A 22963-nucleotide genomic window follows, 5' to 3' on the forward strand; every position below is an offset into this window, starting at 1 on the left:
CTGAGCTGGCTTTGTGTTTGGTCTGAGCTAGGCTTGTGTTTGGTCTGAGCTAGGCTTGTGTTTGGTCTGAGCTAGGCTTGTGTTGGGTCTGTGCTGAGTTTGTTTAATATATGACAGAACACAGACCTTCAGCAGCAGTTGGTACTTGGTGATCCTCTGAACTGGTTTAATAAGGTATGAAGAGATGGAGTTGGCCAGCCTGTGCCGCTGTTGAATTTCCTACACAAACACACATTCCTCTAATATAAACAACAAACATCTTCCACAAAAAGCAATTTTGATAAAGTAGAGGTCAATGCTACAGTCATTCATCAGAGCTCAGGCCTAAAGTAGAACCCATCAGCTCTGACTGCCTGGCAACAATTTAACACAGATTCACACAGCAACAGTGAGGCATCGTTAGGCCACTACCCACCACTAGACACAGGAAATGCCCTCTTTCTGAGGCCACCACCTACCAGTTGAAAAACATTATCTGATCAGCAGACCACAAGAGCACCCCCCCCACCCCACACACGCACGCACACACACCCACACACACAGATTTTACCACATTTATATATATATATATATATATATATATATATATATATATATATACATACACACACACACACACACACACACACACACACACCCACACACACATATTTTACCACATTTATATATATATATATATATATATATATATATATATATATATATATATACACACACACACACACACACACACACACACACACACACACACACACATTTTCATACACACACCAACATTCCCTTTTAAATAGACACAAATGGGTTACATAATCACTGTCTATATAAATCAATGAACTTCCTTGATTCAAGAGTACAAGAGGGGTACTTAAATAGTGTCTTGTCTTTGTGAACTTGCTTGTATGTGAAGAATTGAATAATTAGTTCACTCAATACTCACATCAAAATAGGCCCCTGCATGTTCCACAATTAGCTGAGTGGAGTCAGGCTTGTTCTTACAGTAATTCACATACATCTGAAACTTATCCGCCTGAAAAACAACATATCAAATCATTCAAACATATAAAACATACCAAACATTTTTTAACATTATGAACATACATTTCTAATATGTGGTGCAGATATACTGTGGTGTATAATTGTTCAGAAACTATCACCCCAAAGTAAGATACTGTTTCAAAAGTTACTTGATTATTGAGAGGTCTGTGAACCAAAAAAATCAAACCTTATCAACCATTAACCTCGTTTGAAAAAAAAAGAAAAAAAAAAGCCTATTATGTCACATGTTATTTGGAAGTAAGTCTATTGTAAAGTGATGGTATCAGATGGTATTGCCATGGTACTTCAATATATAACATGGTACTCAATGAATATCATAGTCATGTACCATGATTTTACATGATACAAGAACACCATGGTACATGTCCAAAGGTACATATATAAGGGATTCTAAAAATACATTACATTTAGCTTGATACTTCATAAATTACACAATAATAACAAACTTGTGTGAGCAATATAAAAACATTATACTCCTTAAACATCTACCCTTATTTCTCTCCATGTTTTAGCAGTTACAGATATGTGTTCTAATGATCTGGTTTCATGTTGTCATAACTACTAATTTAACACACTCACCCACGTGACGAAACAGTGACCCACATCCTCTGGAAGCTGCTCATATTTCTCCAACTCTTTGAGGAAAATGCTAGAAAAAAGGAAAGAGAGAGATAAGGACAGAGATAAGGAAATGGTAAATGGAAAGAAAGACATGGAGGTAAGAACTGAATTCTTTTGAATAATTCATGATCTCAGCTCAGAGGTACAGTCCATATTTAGGGAACACTGACTTGTGATGGAACTCGTATAGGTCTTGCATATTGCCAAAGATGATGTGCTCCCTGTTGACAATCCCTGGAGGAATCTCCTCCACGCCACTGGTCATCTCCCACAGGTATGTCTGAAACACACACACACACACACACACACACACACACACACACACACACACACACACACACACACACACACACACACACACACACACACACACACACACACAGTTGTGTTTCCATGTTTTATGGGGACTTTCCATAGACATAATGGTTTTTATACTGTACAAACTTTATATTCTATCCCCTAAACCTAACCCTACCCCTAAACCTAAACCTCACAGAAAACATTCTGCATTTTTACATTTTCAAAAAACATAATTTAGTATGACTTATAAGCTGTTTTCCTCATGGGGACCGACAAAATGTCCCCACAAGGTCAAAAATTTCGGGTTTTACTATCCTTATGGGGACATTTGGTACCCACAAAGTGATAAATACACGCTCACACACACACACACACACACACACACACACACACACACACACACACACACACATGTTGTGTTTCCATGTTTTATGGGGACTTTCCATAGACATAATGGTTTTTATACTGTACAAACTTTATATTCTATCCCCTAAACCTAACCCTACCCCTAAACCTAAACCTCACAGAAAACTTTCTGCATTTTTACATTTTCAAAAAACATAATTTAGTATGATTTATAAGCTGTTTTCCTCATGGGGACCGACAAAATGTCCCCACAAGGTCAAAAATTTCGGGTTTTACTATCCTTATGGGGACATTTGGTCCCCACAAAGTGATAAATACACGCACATACACACACACACACACACATACACACACACACACACACACACACACACACACACACACACACACACACACACACACACACACACACCACTTTTTGTTTTTTGTTTGTTTGCAAAGACAAAAAAAAAGGATTAAATAAAATATGGACCTTAATCAGACAATGATATGCATGTAAACGTGGTCAGTGTTTAACGCTCAATCTCACTCAAACAGCAGCTATTCCCAGATGGACCGGATTGTTCTAGCACTGTACTGCTATGAACTCTACATTTATAGCACTGGGCTTTTCTTGATCTGTCTAAAGTGGACACTGGTGCACCACACCCTCTCAATGCACACTCGGTCCATAAGAAGCAGACCTTGAAAACAACACTTACATCCATACACTCCCGCAGGTCTCTCACATATGCCTTCTCAGTCTGAATGAGCTCTGCCATTATAAACCTGAAAGAGAAAGAACAGGGGAATCCACCAGGCAACTATTGTCAACATTTGTTTGAAAGCAATCTTTCACACAAAGACTTTGGGAGTGGTTTCAATCTGTTATAAAACCCTCAAAATGAAAACATTGTGATGTTATTTTGATATGCACACTGCAAAAATCTTACAATCCTGTAAATAAGACACAATTACTGATGCACATTTATCTTAATATCTTAAGCTAAATTACTTAAACTATTAAGACTTGTTTTCAGAGAATACATCTTGAATTAGGTCATTTTTCCCACCCATTGACAAATTGTAAAAAAGTATTTTCTTGAAATCTAGTGTCATCAATTCCCCTTAAGCACTGCCTGCTGTTTGTTGGTGATCATATAATGAGGCCTGAAGGACATACTCTTTTCTGCGGGCAGATTTGCGCTTCTCCTCGTTGAGTTCATGGTTAACATCTCTCAGTTTGAACTCAGCTCCATGAGCACTGGCTGGAATGATGTCCAACTGCAGATCTTTACTCTGAAACCACACAGAAACATTTCAAACACAATGTAAACATCGATTTAGTTTTCATAAGTTGACCCTTTGCTAAGCTTCGTCCCCTTTCTACAACATAATCATTGTGAATGGTACTGTGAACTCTTTGGTTAATATCAACACTACTATGACTATAAATACGTAAAATAACGAATGCTAAGTTATAACATCAGTTATACCTACAGTATATTTGCAACATGTTCATTTTGAATTATGGCAGATGGCAACAGCTGGTAAGGCCGGTACTGTTTTTAAGGCGGGGCTCAGCAAAGGGTCAATTGACTTGTCATTGCAAAAGACATTGCTCATAAAGAACTCAAACCATCACACAGATCATGTCAACACAAGCATCACATCTATGCACACACACATACACACACAGTCCTCTCACCGCTTTGTTGGAGTCTGTGGACAGGCCGAGCGCTTTTTCCAGACAGGAACGGTATTTGTCCATACGGAGGGAAAAGTCACGGTAGCGTTTGTCCACCGAGGCGACCCATTTCTGAATCTCGTTCGCATGGGCGTGGCCCTTCTCACAGAAACCATCGGCCAGCTGAATCAACAACTTTACCCGCTCTTTAGTTTGCTGGAGAGAGAGAGAGTCAGAGACCTGAGCTGATTCCAAACTGACACAGATCAGAGTGTAAACATCATCTGGAGTACTATTGTGCTCAACCGTGAGGGCCTGTGACTTGATAAACCATTGAGAGGCATGTGGTCATTGAAAACCACAACTGCAAAGTGCTTTCAATTATCTTAGCATTAGAATTAAAGGGATGGTTCATCCAAAAATTACATTTATGCCATCATTTACTCACCCTCATGTTGTTCCAAACCTGTATTGGATGAGCCATTGTAAAACAGCCCATATATGCACTCATGTGACAGCAATGAACCAAGCTGTACAAACAAACATGCTGTACACACACCTTGGCTGTGATTTGGAATTCCTCATGTTCCTTGAGCAGTTCCTGTGTGTGGTGTATAGTGGAGCCTGTGGAGGTGTGTGTGGACAAATAAAACTCTCCTGTGTCGTGGATCCACTCCAGAGCCTGCAGAAAAAGTCAAAAAGATTTTTAGAGGTTTAAAGCTGTTTACATGTGTGCATTTCTCTGAGTGAGTTTTTCTTAATTTACGTGAGAAAAAGTTTGAAAATGTCCAAGCACATCCTCATCAAATCATCTTATGTGGACGTGCTCACAAATAAAAAATATGGTTAAATGACGGAAATGCATACTTGCGCAGCCCCCAGGGCCAGCTGTGTGCCAGCGCGTCTGTGGTCACCACGACACGTCTGGACACCTGCTGCAAGGGGACACTGGCCCGCAAAAAGCAGAGGTCTGTCCAACGGTTGAAAGTCTGACGGCAAGAGGAGGTGATTGTCACATGGTATGTGCCGTGGCGCCCAGCCCATCTCGGGACTTGAGTCTGTAGCCAGTGCTGAGGTGGTCTCATATGCACTGCGGCCGCGGCTGAGGATGACGTATGCCACAGGAGCATCTGGAATTGTTTTAGAGGAACTGCTGTGCCAGGCTCGAAGAGAGCGAGGCACCTGAGCACTGACTGAGCGCGCTCGTTGGTGAGAAGCGCTGTCATTGAGACTGAGTCTAACTCCATGCCGAGAAATTAGATGTTCTGAAGCGGGACGAGCTTGCTCTTTTCCCAGCTGACCTGAAGCCCTAGACGGCTGAGGTGCCTGAGCACCTGGTCCCTGTGAGCGCACAGTGAGCCAGGATGAGCCAGTCGTCGAGGTAGTTGAGTATGCGGATGCCCACTTCCCTTAGCGGGGCAAGAGCTGCCTCTGCGATCTTCGTGAAAACGTGAGGGACAGGGACAGGCCGAAGGGGAGGACCTTGTACTGATACATCTGGCCTTCGAACGCGAACTGTAAGGAGGGTTGGTTTCGAGGCAGAATGGAGACGTGGAAGTACGCGTCCTTCAGGTCTACCGCCACGAACCAATCTAGCTGTTGAACGCAGGTAAGAAGCCGTTTCTGCGTGAGCATTTTGATCGGGAGTCTGTGTAAGGCCCGGTTGAGGACTCGCAGGTCCAAGATTGGTCGCAACCCAATGCTTTTTTTTTTGGGTACGATGAAGTAAGGGCTGTAGAAACCCTTCTCCATCTCGGCTGAAGGGACCGGCTCTATCGCATCCTTGAGGAACAGGGTTGTGATCTGTGCTCGTAAGGCGCTGTCTTTCTCATCACACACGGAAGTGGAGCTTCTGACACTGCTGAAACGAGGCGGGAGCCGGGTGAACTGAATCATATAGCCGAGTCGGATGGTCCTGGCCAGCCAGCGCGACGGATTGGGAAGTAAAAGCCACACATCCAAGCTCCGTGCAAGGGGCACTAACGGGACGATCGCTTTTGAAGTACCGGGCGGGGCTTCGAGGAAGGAGGGAGCAGGTAATAGCGCGACAGGAGGCCGTCCAGAGGCTTAGGTGCTGAGAAAAGACTCAAAGCACTTACCTTGTTCCACGCACCCGGCAGAGGGTGGGTTAGAGACTGAGGAAGAGGACCTAGAGAGGCGTCTTCGGAACTCGTCAGCGCTGGCCTGCCGGGGCTGAGCAGTCGTGGGGCCGGAGGCGAGGGAACTGCGTCCAGGGAACCGGGACTGTAGAGTTTTGGGGCCGTAGCCCCGCGTCTGAAGTGGCATTCACCTTGAGGAAGGAGAGCCATTGTCATGTTCTCGCAATGAGTACATGAGCCATCCACAAACGGCCGCCTCAGTGTGATCGCTGCCCAGGCACACGAGGCAGCGTCTGTGGACGTCGGTCTTGGAGAGAAATCGACCGCATCCAGGAACAACACAGGGGTGGAAAGGCATCTTGAAAAAGACGCATCCTGAAAAGGACATTCAACGCCACTGTGTATTGCACTTTTGTGAGTGGAAAACTCAAAATCTTTCAGAGAAATCAAAACTCTTTTAGGAGGAGAACAATCTTTTAACAGTGAAAAGCGCTGTCGAAGCGCCCAGGGGCGTAGACTGCACAGTGTGCAGAGAGAGAGAGAACGCCAGCTGGAAACGCGCCGTAGATCCAACAGCAATGCTTCTCGCTTACAGAGTTGAGGGAAACGGTGGTGAACTTCAGCTTGCTGATGCACAACCGTTCGGTTCCGAAGTAAAATGATGACTGGCACTCGCTGCCCTGCTTCCCTTTATACCCATATGTCCGGGGCAGGGCATGCAAATTCTGTCTGCCAACTTGACATTGACCGTTTCTCAGGTTCAGAGGTACGTTTGATGTTCCAGGAAGACCCCTTGTGTCACTTCATTCGACACAACGTCAAGTGAGTGACAGAAGGGGAACAAAACAAACACTATTATGTTCACACTACATTCCAAAAGAAGGAAAAAAATGTCAGGTGACTATAACACAAAGAATAATGCTATAAATTTAAAAATGTAAACACAAAAAATGCTTAATTTATGCTGAAAATGCATCATCACAATCTGTGAAAAGGGTCCATTAGCTTATATTAAAAACAACAGTTGTTAAAGCTGCTTTGAAACGATGTGTGTTGTGAAAGGCGCTATACAAATAAAATTGACTTGACTTGACTTAAAAGGAAGTCTGGGTATATATGTAACACTCCCATGTCTCCACAAGAGGGAGTGAAGTCTCTAAAAGCACTCAAGGGTTTTCTGAAACCCAGTTCCTTTTATATTATTGTAGAAGCCAATAATACCAATACAACACAATTTTATTTCTATAGAAAATTTAAATATAACTGCAGTTAACCAAAGTGCTTTACAATAAATAAAAGAACTATAAGAAACATAAAATCAACATACATCATACATTCAAAAGGCTCTATCAACATCATTGTAGTTCCTCAGCTTTAAAAGACTTAAAAGCTTTAAAAGTAAAAAGTTTTTAGGATTACATTTAAAGGTCTCTATAGTTGGTGAGGATGTATTAATTAGAGGAAGATTTTTCCAAGGTTTTGGAGCAACAACAGAGAAGGCACTTTCACCGTTAGAATTTAATAGAGACCCAGGGGAAAGAAAGTAGCATTTTATCCAAAGATCTTCGGAGGTGTGATGGGGACAGATAAGATTCACAATGTATTGTGGAGCCATGAAAAAGTAATGAAAAGCCTTGACGACAAACAACAACATCTTAAACTTAATTCTGTATTGAACTAGTAGCCAGTGGAGAAACACCTACACTAGTCTAATATGTTCTGTGTCAGAAGCCTCATAGATGCATTATGTACAAGTTGCCGGTGGGACAGACGGTATTGTGAAATTCCTATTTATAGGGAATTACATTAGTCAAGACGAGAGAATATAAAAACTTGAATCACTATTTCCAGATCTTTGACAGATAAAATTCATTTTTAGTTTAGAAATACCTCTCAGTTGAAAGAAGCTACTTTTTACAAACAATTTATTTATCAAGATTCAGGGCTGGGTAAAAGATTGCACCAAGGTTTTTAGCATGGTTGTATTAATCGAAATAGAAATTAATCTGTTCCTAATCTCATTGGTAGAGGAAGAAGAACCAAAAACAATGCATTCTGTCTTATCTATTCAGGTGAATGAGGGAACTGAAAGACTGATTGTCTCCTGGTTTGAGTGGAATGTACAACTGTGTATCATCAGCACAAAGAGATTTTATGCTTGCGGAAAAAGAAACATAAAGGACGCATGTATGGGGAGAATAAAATAGGCCCGAGGACAGAGCCCTGAGGAACACCAGGTTGCTGATGAGGAACACAAACTTCCAATGTTGATGCAAAAGGTCCTGTCAGTAAAATAAGATCTGAACCTACTTAAGGCAGTACTGCAAATGCCAACCAGATGAGTACCAGATAAGTGTGTCTCTTACCCACCCTATTCCTGGATCAGATCCTTAAAAGAAAAACGAATATGACTTTAAAATAGTACTTTGTGGTCAAACAGGACATGGAGTACTTCCTCGTAATTACAAACTATTTAAAGGCTTTCCCACAGATTTCCTGAAACACTATACTGTAATTCTGCAACATGAAACAGGTCACAAAACTTTAGAACAGTACATATGAGGAAAACTTTACTGTTATTTTCTTGGGATATGCTTTTCATCGAAGTAGTGTTGTGAACATTTAATGAAAAATACAAATTACATGCCTGTAAGACCTTTATTTTGGAGTATATGATACACGACAGTTGAACCTCTACTGAGATTTTAAAGCAGCTACAGAAATCACTGATTTCTTGATCTCACATGATTCAGTTTTTTAAGATTCTAGAAATAGTTGTTGTGGTCTGAGGCGGCTTAACATTTTTTGATTTGGATTTGAATTGGCATGAATGTCTGTCTAAAAAAAAAGATGTTTAAAGAAAGTGGAGAGCTAAACCAACAAAACATTCTTATGGATATCTACAAAGCTTTCTAAATGTTAGTTTTGGCTTTGCTCACAGACTGTTTGATGCATATTGCACACAAAAATAACAAAAGATTCTCATAATTGCAAGATTTCCTTTGTTTGGCTAGCTTTGATACATTTCTAGAATCAGGGAGCACAGGCTTTTATCAGTCCTAGAGGAAAACAATAAGTTGTGTTTAGGAGGTACAAGGTTGCTCCAATGAATGCTTCAGTGGAAGAAATGAACACTGCATTTGTCAAAGTTTGTGAGGTTTGTGGCAATTAATAAAAATACTAGAGAGTGAACTAGATAACAATGAGGAGAAATTTATATTCAGCTTTGTTCAGAGTTACTGATCCTACTCTCCACGCTCTCTACTCTGGGCATCACAGGAACTGTGCTTGACTGGTTTAATTCCTATCTCTCAGGTAGGTCACTCAAGGTAGCCTGGATAGGTGAGGTGTCCAAGTCACATCAGCTACTTACTGTGGTACCTCATGGATCAGTACTTGGGCCACTTCTCTTCTCTATGTACACAACATCACTGGGACCCATCATTCAGTCACAAGGTTTCCCTTACACTGCTATGCCGATATCTCACAGCTCTACTTGTCATTCCATCCCAGCGACACCACAGTGACTGTTCGACCAATATCTCGGCCTGGATGAAGGAACGTATCAAATTCAAGGCTCTGATGCTGGCATACAGAACAGTTACTGGGTCTGTTCCAGCATACCTAAAATCATCTCTGCAGAGCTACGTTCCCACCAGAAGCCTGTGGTCGGCTAAGGAACGGCGCCTTGTTGAGGCACCAAAACAGTTTCCCGGACTTTCGGTTTCATCATACCAAGTTGGTGGAATGACCTTCCCAACTCACTTTCTTTCTAAAAAAAAAAACTGCTAAAAACATCTTTTCCACAAGCACTTAACCAGTCACAAAAAAAATTATTCTTGTTGCACTTTAATCTCTTTGAAAACTACTATTCTAATGCTTGTGAAACTTTGTAATACAGCACTTTTCGTACCATTGTCTCCTTAAGATGATTTGCTTATTATGTTGTCCTCTTTTGTAAGTCGCTTTGGCTAAAAGCATCTGCCAAATGAATAAATGTGAATGTACTGTATATCTGTGAAATTATCAGTATTTATTACATTTGTCAGATGGAAACTCCAGTATACAAAAAAAAAACAAAAAAAAAACTGGTTTTGCCTTTACAACCATTTGCTACACCATTATGTGAATGAATTTGCACTTTGTGGGATTTCTATTATTGTGTTATCAATTTACGATTAGCCCATGCCTAAACGATACATCAGAACAAAATTAACTGTGGTTGTTTTTTTTATAAAAATCAGATGGTCTCTTCCTGATTATGTGGGAAGTTAAAAAGTGGACCAGACTTTTGGTCGATAGTCAAAAGTCTGGCTAGACTATCTGTCTGTAGTACCGGCTTTGCATTGGTTCAGACTACTGGCTAGAACTAGTTTGTACCGACAGGTCACTTGTACTGACCTGTTTGGCGCTGCGTTCAAACACCACGTACTGCTGACACTGGTCCAGCCTCCTCTTCCTCATAGTCCAGAAGTGCAGAACCCGGTTCTCCCTCTGCAGCAGTTCATTCAGGATATCTGCAAAGTGGAGAGACAGAGAATCAGATCCACCAAACACAGAACATACCTGAACGCTGGAGTAACATGAACCACATTCTAAATAAAAAATGATAGTCTTGGATATTTTATACAATTTGAGCAAAAGGCAACATACAAATTACAACAAACATATTAACATATGCAACTAAAAAATGTAAGCTGGCACAGGAACGTGGTAAAGAACCAGTCATAAATTTGGCTTTTGTTGTTTCAAATCTGTATGCACAATTTGTTTTCCAGTGGAAATTCAACAATGCATCCTATTCTCTAACACAGAATTATCACATGACTTCATGTTAGAATACAGCACCTGTTGAATGATTATTTTTATAGAACTTTTATTGCTTTTTAGTCTTTTTTAGAGCTTGTCAGTCACTTAATGGAAAATATGAAGTGATCTACAGAAAAAATATAACAGCATATGGGTTTGGAACAACAAGAGGGTGAGTAAATGATGACAAAATTGATGGTTGAACCTTCGCTTTTTAACCATGAAAGGGCTTTTAAAATGAGAATGCAGTCATACTCTTGACTTGTTGTTCAGGGGCTTTGACATGTGCGAGCATTCCCGGCATATTCACACTGTTTCTGTGCAGATACTTGAGGAAGACGTCAGCGTTGCGTCTGGCTAGTGTGCATGCCTTCGGAGAAAATAACAAGACTCAATAAGAATAAATCTGCAATAAAGCACCAAATCTATCACACAATCATAAATAATCCAAGAGCATGTGTGTATGTGCTGTGTACCTTGAGGAAGGCCTCTTTCTGCTCCAGATGTTTACTGATCATAGGCGTCACATGCTCAGACTCTGAGTTTGGTCCCAGTTTATCAGTCCCTCCACACCAGTCCTCCTCTCGCTTGTATTCCTGCTCTAAACTCTCCAAAACACTACACACCTGCGTAACACACATATTCATTTACAAACAATAATATGACCAAACACACAGATACCTAGCAGGGTCAGAAATTAACTAGCGATCAGGGCATTTTGATCAGGGCATCATGCCATTGATATTGCCTTAAAAATGCCATTGAGAGCGACTGTAACACTTGGGACATTTAGGTTTTGGTTGTTCGCCGTGATTAATCCCAGCTGTGTTTTGTTCCCCTTGTTAAGTCTTGTATATTTAATGCCCTGAAATAGAAGTAGCTGTAGCTGGTTAAAGTACACTTTGTTGAATGTGTAGCTAATATGATAATAAATAAATAAATACATGACAATCTAAAATCCTCTTTACTTGAAGAAAACCCTGATCTACTGGGCAAATATTCCTCAATAAAACTGTAAAAAAAAAAAAATGAAAAGAGATATACAGGAAGTTATATAAGTGCTATAAGATAATTACATCACAACATCAAAGGGTCAGTATAAAGACAGCCGCATTGACCTGCTCTGAGGTCTTGTAAAAGGCCACTGAGGCGTTGACAAGTTTGAGCCGGTCTTCCATCTTCAGCATGAGCTGCTGCCAGTGAGACGCCACCTTTTCTGCGCAGTCACGGATCATGTCCATGTCATAGTGATTGGCCTGAAGCAGACCCTCTGCCTTCTGCTGCACCTGCAATGCACTCTGATGGGTTTTCTGCAGAGATAGTGAAAGAGGAAAAAGAGTGATACGAGAGAGATAAGTACAAAATAAATAAATGGTAAAGCAGATTTTAAATGGGTAATTTTTTTACAGTACTTTTTAAATGTATGCATTGCTACTTATTTCACTCAAAAAGTTTAGGCAATCATAATATTTACATAGACGTCTTAAAAATTGCAAACCAGTGTAATTGTAAATGTCAAGTAAATGTCAGTGAGAATTTGGGAGAAGTGAATGTAAATGTCATGTAAAATGTAATTACAGAACTATTGTTTTTGGTACTAGAAGCCTTGACTACCATTATAAGTGGACTAAAATTATAAAATTAGATCCCTGTACGTTTGTGCATGTGTGTGTGGGTAATTGTTTGGTACCTCAATGGCATGCTGAAATTGCTCATGTTCTCTCTGTAACTGCTCTGCCTCCTGTAGGGAGCTGGCTGTGATGAGACCTGCATTGAGCATTGACTCCCCATTACGGATCCAACCCAGAACCTGAAAGAGACACGCGCTAGGATTTAAAGGGGGCAAATTTCTCAGGGCTGTCTAAAGTCATCCCAATCTAGAGCCATTCTCGTGTTTAATAAAGGCAGGTTGTAAAAGTTTTAAATGTTAAAATATATTGTGTACTAACAACTAAAAAAACAATTCCGGGGTCATTTTATTTTTATTTTAGTTAGTTTTGGAGCAATGAAATACAGTTTTAGTTTAGTTAGGTTTTTCCAATTACTGTATGTTAGGTTTTAATTTTTATTTAGGTTAACAATTTTTTTTTTATTATGTTGTTATTAACAGTAATAACACTTGCACGCACGCGCATACACACACACACACACACACACAATCTCACACACACACACACGCGTGCACGCACACACACACACACTCACGCACCCACACACATACACTCACACACACAATCACAAACACATACACTCACGACGCACGCACGCACGCACGCACGCACGCACTTTGTCTTGTAAAAGTAAACAGTTAAATCAAAACCCTGACTTCACACCCACTAAACACCACAAACCCACTAAAAAACCCTGTGTCCATATCAGGCATTAAACCACACCGCCTTCTGGAAATCTCTTTCCTCTAGATCAGTCCAGACAAAAATCAATATATAAATACTAAAATAAACAAATAAATAAAAGGATGAAATGAGATTAGCAGCTGATGCTCCTGGCCTACATTCTCCTCCTCATTTCAAGCCCAGTGCTGTAAAACTCCCCTGTTTCCCATCAGCTCCTGCAGGTTTTCTCAGAACCTAAATCTCACTTAAGTGACAACAGTAATTGCAACACAATAACTTTCATTATTAAGTCATTATAAAACAATATATAATGCTTAACTGATGAGTTGTTAATTTACAGTGCATTCAAAATCTGTTAAGCATTTTATAATGTAATAATTGTTAATTACGGCAACACTTTACAATACAGCTCTATATTTTAATGCATTTGGTATAACTCAACTTGGTAACACTTTACAATAAGGTCCCATTTACTTCCATTAGTTAACAACATTAGTTAACATGAACTAACAATGAACAATATTTTACAGCATTTATTTTTTCAACAAATAGCTTCTTTATTTCTTACATGGACCTTTGCAAACGCACTTCATACAGTGGCCCCACAAATATTCAGACACTACTGTCATAACTGAATGTAATTTTATTAAATATAAAAAATTTAACCAAGTGGCATCTACAAACAAAGGAAGCTAGACCTTTTCTCAGAACTAACTTTTCAGAGACATTATTGGAATTAAGGTGATTTTTTTTTTGTTTTTGTCATTAACAATTTCTATTGATTCTAAACTTAAATTAACACAAACAACACATGAAAACACAGAATCGACCTTTTATCAAAATGCCCAACTCTGTGCACCACTCATGAAATGAGTTGCACCCGGCGACTTCCATCCCTCAAGTTTCACCTGCCTGCCGACCATCAAGCAGGTGAGGACCCAGTTTTTTATGTTATTTTTATATATATTACTACCTGCGCCATCACTCAAAATACAAAGTCTGGGGCAGAATAAAATTTGAGTGCCCAAGACCTCACAGATAAAACTCTGAACCCTGACCAAAATTCTTGATTCTTAGTACAGAACCAAAAAACGTGGGCTATGTCCCCATCCTCAAACTGGCATTTGCCTGTGTTTTTCAGGCAAAGCCTATACTATCTAGAGGGTGTCCAAAAAAAATGATGCAGAATCTTAAATTGTATGAGGCGCACCCTTGCATCCCTAAACATAGACTTGAAATATTTTAAAATTCTACCCCATTCTCCATCTTCCAGTACTAAATTAAAGTCTCTCTCCCATAACTTCTTACAAGATGTTAAAACCCTGTCAACTAGACTCTGAATTACCCAGGAATAACATGCTGAAGCTTCATGACCTTTTCTAAAAGCACCACCTCAAGAGTGTCTGCAACTTTAAGGGGTTGCGTACTATATATAATATGGTACAGGGTAGATGGCGCAGCTGTAAGTACCTGAAGAACTGAGATCTGGGATTCCCAAACCGCTGTATAATATTTTCAAAGGATCTCAACGCTCCATTTTCATACAGGTCACCCAGCGTAGTAACACACTTATCAATCCATTCTGTCCAGCAGAAAGGGGACTTGTTAATGCACAATTTAGGGTTTAACCTATTACTTCAATGTCAGAATTGAACACACAATACATTTTTGTCCACACTAAATGCATGTGCGATATAACAGGATGTGTCTTTACTTCTCTGGGCAGCTTGGAAGAAAGACTTTGCAATGGCAAGATAGGAGCAAGGACCTCCAGTTCAATGAATAGCCAGGGAGGGGCTCTCTCTGGTGGAAGCGACAAATGCGCCAAATGTCTGAGACCAAAAGCATAATAGTAAAACAAAATCTTGGGGAGACCTAACCCACCTTTGTCAATTGGCCTATGTAATGTGTTAAAATGTATCCGAGGACGTTCACCATTCCAGATAAAGGATTTAGCTATACTATCAAATTGTTTAAAATAAAAGAGGTGAACTTCAATGGGGAGAGACTGTAGTAGGTTGTTGAATTTTGAAATACAATTAATTTGTATAACATTAACCTTCCCAATCATAGATAAATATAATGAAGCCAACCTGCTCACATCACTCGAAAACCTTTATATTAAGGGGTCAAAATGAACTCTAATTAAATCATTAAATGCCCATATACTTAATGCCCTGTTTGGGCCACTGGAAGTTGCCTGGCTGGAAAGCCTTTACCATATCATGGCTGCTAATGGTTCCAGGGCAAGAAAGAACAATAATGGGGAAACAATCCTGCCATGTAGCCCTATCCAGAGTAATAAAATCTAAAATTAATCAATTTGTTTGTACCGCCATTACAGGGTGTCTATAAAGTAACTCAATACAACCTATACAAGTATTCCCAAACCCGTATATTTCCAAAATCTTAAAAAGATAATCCCATTCTACCATATCAAATGCCTTTTCGGCGTCAAGTGAGATTGACTGGAGATTGATCATTCGCAACTGATCACAATATACTGAAGAAACGACTAATGTTATCAGAAGAGCTATGGCCTAGAACAGTGGTTCTCAACCTTTTTTGAACAAACGCCCCCCTGACCTCTTCATGATCCTCTTAACGCCCCCAAACCCCCCCTAAAAAAAACACTTCAGAAATACTATTACAGCCAAACAATTGCAACACTGATACCTGAAGCCTGAGTTTTTGGTAAAAAAAAAAAACTGAAACAGAAGTTTCTTATTGTATTTAAACTACATGTAAAAGCCTCAAGTTGAGTAATATTGTGTTTGGAAAAAATGCAAAAACACATGGATTGTTTGAAAGGTATTGCAAATGTATTTAGAAATTCAAACAAATTCAGGCTCACACACAAATTTTTTTAAGATGAACCAATCACGTGAACAATAACGTAACTAACCTAAATGGCCAATGAAAAAGCAGCGGTCGATTCAAGCACTCAATTAGGCAATATATACTAGGCTTCAAATTTGAATAGCCTACAAACGGTCATTTGATTTCAAATGACGAACAAAGACGACAACAGCTCGGCCACCTGAACTGAACCGAAGAAAAACGACGTCAAAAACAGCCACTTTTTTTTTATTAATTACGGTCATTAGTGTGAGCCCTGAGCACTAATTATGCGCCCTAATTATGTATTCCGCGTTATGTACAGAAAAAGCCGGTGAAAGCGTGCATCTATTTTGCGCTGAAAATTCTCCGCCCCTTAAAAGCATGTGTAACTTAGGAAGCGGCTCTCCTGGCATAGCCTCCTGGTGAAGTGGCAGCAGTAATCAGAGCAAGACGAAGACATAGGCTAAGGAGAAGAGCTGAAAAGATTTTTGCGCAGGCCGTCTGTTGAGTACATCTGAGTAATGCCCCCCATTTCTGCCTGAGCGCCCCCCTCTCTGCTGCCTCGTTCACACCGCCCCCCAACACTGTCCAAACGCCCCCTAGGGGGCGGTACCGCCCCCGTTGAGAAACGCTGGCCTAGAATAAACCCCACCTGATCTATATGTATAAGAGAAGTCATCACTTGTTTGACAGTATTTTAACGTTTAGCTGGATCAGGGAAATTGGACGGTAACTCTTACACTCGCTTGGATCTTTGTCTGACCTTTTTAAGAATCAGACTAATCCAGGCTTGTGTCAGGGTTGGCGGAAGCTTTCCATTCTTTAATGACTCAGGAAGAGCCCATCTAGGAATTTGAACATATCTCGGCCTTCCTCATGCTCAGGAATTCCAACAATTCGGAGGTTGTTTCATTGATTACGATTCTCCAAATCCTCCAGTTTTTCCTAAACGCATTCCAAATCTATCTTAGACGCTAGCGGGTTAGCAGCTAAATCCCTCTCCGGTGACTCCTGATAAATTACCTGTTTCTCAACGTCCAACATTCTTGTAACCTACTCAGAGAATTTCATTGGAAGTGATCGATCGACATATTACAGCAAGATCATCCAAGTCCACAATGACCTACGTCAGCATTGCCGACACATTCGTCAATTGATGCCGGATTTCTGTCAGTTCACCGTTCTAATTGAGTCTGGGGCTTTTGGTCTATCACTGCGGGGAACCAGCTTGAGCACGTAAGTGTTTTTTAATGTCTCCAGAGCGTGAGGATTTTGAATTCTTTGACATATTGTCTTCTTCGAACAGTTAAAGGTGTCAGGTTGTATCGCATCTCACTTGTTTATGACACAAATAGCATTAAAACTAGCAATGTGCGCAGAGCTCACCGTTCACACGTCTGCTCCTCGCATGGCACATCTTGGTTAATGTTCATTTTAACATATAGAAATAAATTTTTTTAATCAAAAGTTGCATATGTTAAAATTATGAATGCACTATGAACTAACATGAACTAACAACAAACAATTGCATTTTTATTAACTAACATTAACATGGATAAATAAATGCTGTAAAAAGTATATACTGTTCATTGTTAGTTCATGATACCTAATGCATTAACTAATGTTAATGAATGGAACCTTATTGTAAAGTGTTACTGTCATGATTAACCTGGTGACCACTAGGGGTCACCATGTATGTTTATTGTTTCCCTGTCTTGTGTGTGATTATGGGTTTTGAAGTTCTTGTCATTGTCTTTTGTTTAATTGATTCCTTGTTCTTGTGATTTATTAGTCCCAGGTGTTCCTTTATTCCTCGTTTGCCCCTTGTGTATTTAGTCCCTTAGTTTTCCTATGTTCTTTTATTTTTTATTAAATTAGCCTGCATTTAGATCCTCTTTCTCTCGACTCCTTCCTGCAAACATTACAGAACAACTGACCATCACTATGGATCTAGCGGCTTTACAATTACTGTCTCTCAAACAATGTGACGATACCATCAAGCAGCACACTGAGAGTTTCTGCAGTCTCACCCAGGTTTTCAATTGGGGAGACATTGCGTTAAAAGACTGTTATCGTTTTGGACTAGACAAGCCTGTGAAATCCTGTCTGCATGGAGGCAGATTTGAACTTTTCCTGATGGAAATCATTGATTATGTCTTGAGGCTCACATTCTCTCCTTACACTGTAGGGTATGACAGTAATCCATCGCCTCTGTCAGTGCCCACGTCTGCCACGGTCCCAAAGCCAGAGCCAGCAACTGAAGCCTTGACCGTCCCAGAGTCAGCGTCATCGGCCACAGAGGCCGTTAACACAGCAGTGCTCACGGCCGTCCGGAGGAGGTGGAGGGCTCCTACTACCCAGTCGCTGCCTGTGCTCATGGCCAAGGAGGTCATTCTCCTGCCACTGCCAGTGCTCATGGCCATGGAGGTCATTCTTCTGCCACTGCCTGTGCTCACGGCCACAGAGGTTATTCCCCTGTCACTGCCTGTGCTCACGGCCATGAAGGTCGTTCCCCTGTCACTGCCTGTGCTCACGGCCATGAAGGTCGTTCCCCTGTCACTGCCTGTGCTCATGGCCACGGAGGTCGTTCTCCTGTCACTGCCTGTGCTCACGGCCACAGAGGTTATTCCCCTGTCACTGCCTGTGCTCACGGCCATGAAGGTCGTTCCCCTGTCACTGCCTGTGCTCACGGCCATGAAGGTCGTTCCCCTGTCACTGCCAGCGTTCCTGACCACTGTGGCCATTGACGAGTCTGTCCAGTTCCCAGAGGCTGTCCAGTCCCTCGAGTCTTCCAGGCTCCCTATTGCCTTGCTCCCTAAATCCCCAGCAGTTCTGACCTCTGAGTCTCACAAGGCTCCGCCCTCTGAGCCTCCCACGGCTCCGCCCTAGTCTCCTTGGTCATCTGGCCATCCACCTGATCTGCTCTGTCATGATTATTATCCTGGTGACCACTAGGGGTCACCATGTATGTTTATTTTTCCCCTGCCTGTCTTGTGTGTTAATTATGGGTTTTGTAGTTCTTGTCATTGTCTTGTTTCATTGGTTCTTGTTCTTGTGATTTATTAGTCCCAGGTGTTCCTTGTTTCCTCATTTGCCTCTTGTGTAATTAATCCCTTGGTTTTCCTATGCTCGTTGTCAGTTGTTAACCTTCATGGAACAGTTTGTTCTGTTTTCATCTATTCGTTTCTTGTTTATTTTCCTGAGTTTATAAGTAAATTAAGCCGGCATTTAGATCCTCTTGACGCCTTCCTGCAAACGTTAGTTACCTTTTTCTTTTCTTTTTAAACACTAAACACCACAGACTTAAAACGTTTCAAGGAACGAATATTGAAAACGAATGACATTTTTTGCAGAACTTCACCTAACCTGGACTTACTACTAAAAAGCCTTTGACACAAACTAGCTATGTCTCTTTTTTCTCTAGTTAGTAAGTTTAAAATTATTTAGATTTATAATTTTCTAAAGACAGGTTGCATTTATTATATAACAGCTTTTCTGAGCAATTATACATTTATACACATCTTATGCATATTTGCATATTATGAGATTAATTACTATTGTTTGCTGGAAAGAAGACACCACCTATTGTAATTATATCACACTGCTATGAGTCACTGCTCAGGTACAGACAGAGCAGGAAATTCCACTTCTAAAATAATGAAGTGGTTCACAATGTTAAAAGATATCTATATAATATATTAATCAAGCATGACACATATTAAACTTGATGAAAGAGTCTGATTGTATTAGGGTTTGAAAGAGTGGGCGGTTCAGAGCAACTGTGGTAGTTGCACTACAGTCTCCACTGCGCGATATCAACAACACCTCAGTGCTGTGCTTTAATGACTTGGTTTAATGTATTTTTTCAGGGACACAATGACAGTGGAGCAGACCTGAAGTGGAATTTATCCCTGCAATTTAAGTCAATGAACGTATGTGCATGTGTGTCTAAGGCTCGAGCACTAGCTATTCATGCATGTTTTGTTCTGAAATGTGTTACATCTCAATTCATAACACAACACAAGTATGCATAGATAGATAGATAGATAGATAGATTGGTGGGGTATGGGTTTTCATTTTACCTGTTTGACCTCGGCCTGTAGGTGGCGCAGCTGTACGCATTGCTCCAGGTGTCGTCTGTGCTGCTCTGCAGCTGCATCCAGCTCCTGCTGTTTCTCATGCAGGAAATCCAGCAGGTCCTGCACCCGCGTCGCCATGTCAACATCACGATCACACAACAACTCCACACCTGGAGACGAAAGGACAGACATGTACAGTAGAGATAGGTGTAACACAAGGGTGTTAATAATCTCCACTTAAATAAATAAATTTTGCTTTTGTCATAATGGAGTTTGTTTGCTCATTCAAAAACCTGTCAAGAACATATTTGGGGCATATTTGCTCAAAATATGCTCAAGGCTATCATCACATTTGCAAAAAAGTGAATATCAACTAAATAATAAAAAAAAAATCTTCACATGTGAAAGATGTTGGTCACTGGTAAGCAAAAAGCCTCAAAGTAGCTATGATTTTTGGTGTAAATTGTGTACATAGATCAATAGGGCAAAACAAACACCTGATTACTGAACACAGGACATTAGGGAGGCAAAAATCAACAGCACTTCGAGGAGGATTTATTTTGACTCTATATTAATTTAATGATGGAATTGCACAAAGAAACAGGTGAAAAATGACCAAACCAGAGACACGCAACACTCGCAGTCACACTGAACATAATGACGGATAGGTGATCATGAAACTGCATTCATGTTTAAATTCTGTAATGTGATGCATTTTATTCTGAATATATTCAGAAAGAAATAATACATTAAATAATGTTAGGATTTGATTGCCATTGTGGATTGTTGGGTGTTATTTTGTTGGTTATTATAATTTTTTCCCACCCACACAGCCTTGATAATATCGGCAGAAAAGAAGAGTTGTTTAGAGTAGGGGAGACTGCCTGGTGTCTGCTCGGGCCTGCTGTGGCTTTATAGTTTAGCTTTTAGCTTTAGTAAGTTTGGCTTACTAAAGCATCGCACAAACACACTCTGTTTATCTACGACTCATGCCCAGATATCAAATGCACATCAGCTCACAAAAAATGCATTCGTACACACAAATAAAGATGGCATAAACATTATGGACCAGGACCCTTAACAGATCTGAGTGTGTGTGAACGTGCACACATCGTAACCTGTACTTCAGTGATGTACTATATAAGAGGCCTTTTGTATGTAAGTGTGGGTGCACACGTAAAAAAAAGTTGTGCACAGTAAAACAATTCATGATATTACTGTGGTAACATGTCCAAATATAACAAAACAAAAAACAAAATAAAAACATTATTAAAAACAGTATTATGTACCATGTATAAAAACAAACTTGATATTATCATGGTGCCATGTCCAAAATAAAAACATGGTATAAATATGGAACCATATCAAATAAATAAATAAATAAAAATAAAAAAAACAACAACAATATGGTAATATTGCGGTAACATGTCAAAATACAAACATGGTATTACGGTGGTACAATGCTACAAACAAAATACAAAACAAAATTATATTAATGTGGTAATATAATAAATAATAAAAAAGAAAAAAATGACGTTCCTGTGCAAACATATATATAAAAAAATAACACAAAAACAAAACATGATGTTACTGTGGTCCCATGTCCAAAAACAAGGTTTTATTGTGGTACAATGTCAAAAAAAAATAATAAATTAAAAAATTAAAACAACAACAACAACAACATGATAATACCATGGTACAATATTAAAAAACCATAATATTACTATGATACCATGTAAAAAAATAAATTAAATAAATTAAATAACTGAGGGTCTATGAAAAACCTTGATAATACCATGGAACTGTTGGGCCTCGTGTACTCAAATAGGAGACAAATGTAGGCCTACATACAGTCATAAAGCCTGACTGCAGTCTGTAGGAACACTAGAAGCCTGATAACACAAATGGCGCCAAAATCAAACAAAGGGAGTCCAAAGCAGACTTCAGATCCCATCAGACCTTGCTCACTTTACACCCAGGTGTGAAACTCTGAAGTATCAAACTCTCAACTCCTATTGGATGAAACGCATGACAGAACGACCTCAACTATGACGTCATCGAGAGTATAAAAACCTCTGAGGTCCTTCAAAGCTTTGCTTCCAGCGACGGTATATGTCTCGCCTAGATGCTGCCCTGCTGCTCCCAGGTGTAGCCTCGTTGGCCAAGGAAGTAATGTACATACCTGAACTTTGGCCATATAATCTCCATCTCGCTGGACGAGCCGAGATTTCTCCAGGTTCCACCGAGCATGCTAACGGATCTGAAGGAGACCACCGAGCAATCCGTGTCGTCACCCTTTTGCCTGCATTAGTTAAGAAAGAAGATTTCTCTTCCCTCCTCAACCGAGTCAACTTCACTGATATCTCTGCCAACCCACCCCCCGACAGAGCGAGGAAACGGCCTCCCGTCATCACCCAAGCTTCGAGGAACCGAGTCGGAGTCAAACGATGGACCAACACACATTCTACCCGTGTCCTCACATGACTCAAGTAAGTCTGGGCAGAGATGGATTATTATAGTGTGTTATTCTTGTGTATCAATGTCATACAGTAGCTTGTACAGTTTACGGACTGCCGAGTCCGCTCATTGCTGCTAATAATACTCGAGGCGTTATTGTAACTTACTGTTACCACGAATGAGATTAGTAGTATTGTCGTCCAACCACGTTGGACTGTTTGTACATTTCAGCCATCACGGGTGAGACCAGCACCCTGAGTTTATCCATTAATGAACCAACGACTGCGGCGGACGATTGCAAGCTATTCAACGCAT

At 40.4% G+C, this 22963-nt stretch overlaps 1 protein-coding gene across 1 annotated transcript in view; it reads right to left on the minus strand.

Annotated features, from left to right (window-relative positions):
* triob (trio Rho guanine nucleotide exchange factor b) overlaps window positions 1-22963 on the minus strand; it is a 168925-nt gene that overhangs the window by 46281 nt on the left and 99681 nt on the right. Inside the window, exons 15-28 of the mRNA XM_052143761.1 lie at window positions 20195-20361; window positions 12608-12727; window positions 12036-12227; window positions 11394-11543; window positions 11173-11287; window positions 10510-10625; window positions 4569-4691; window positions 4031-4225; window positions 3506-3621; window positions 3045-3111; window positions 1848-1957; window positions 1636-1705; window positions 938-1027; window positions 127-219 (exon numbers count right to left, since the gene is read on the minus strand). Coding sequence (XP_051999721.1) covers window positions 127-219; window positions 938-1027; window positions 1636-1705; window positions 1848-1957; window positions 3045-3111; window positions 3506-3621; window positions 4031-4225; window positions 4569-4691; window positions 10510-10625; window positions 11173-11287; window positions 11394-11543; window positions 12036-12227; window positions 12608-12727; window positions 20195-20361 — 1724 coding nt within the window. The remainder of the gene's footprint in view (window positions 1-126; window positions 220-937; window positions 1028-1635; window positions 1706-1847; window positions 1958-3044; window positions 3112-3505; window positions 3622-4030; window positions 4226-4568; window positions 4692-10509; window positions 10626-11172; window positions 11288-11393; window positions 11544-12035; window positions 12228-12607; window positions 12728-20194; window positions 20362-22963) is intronic.

This window comes from Xyrauchen texanus, chromosome 15 (genome assembly GCF_025860055.1).
Source record: "Xyrauchen texanus isolate HMW12.3.18 chromosome 15, RBS_HiC_50CHRs, whole genome shotgun sequence".
In the NCBI taxonomy this organism is placed as follows: Eukaryota; Metazoa; Chordata; class Actinopteri; order Cypriniformes; family Catostomidae; genus Xyrauchen; species Xyrauchen texanus.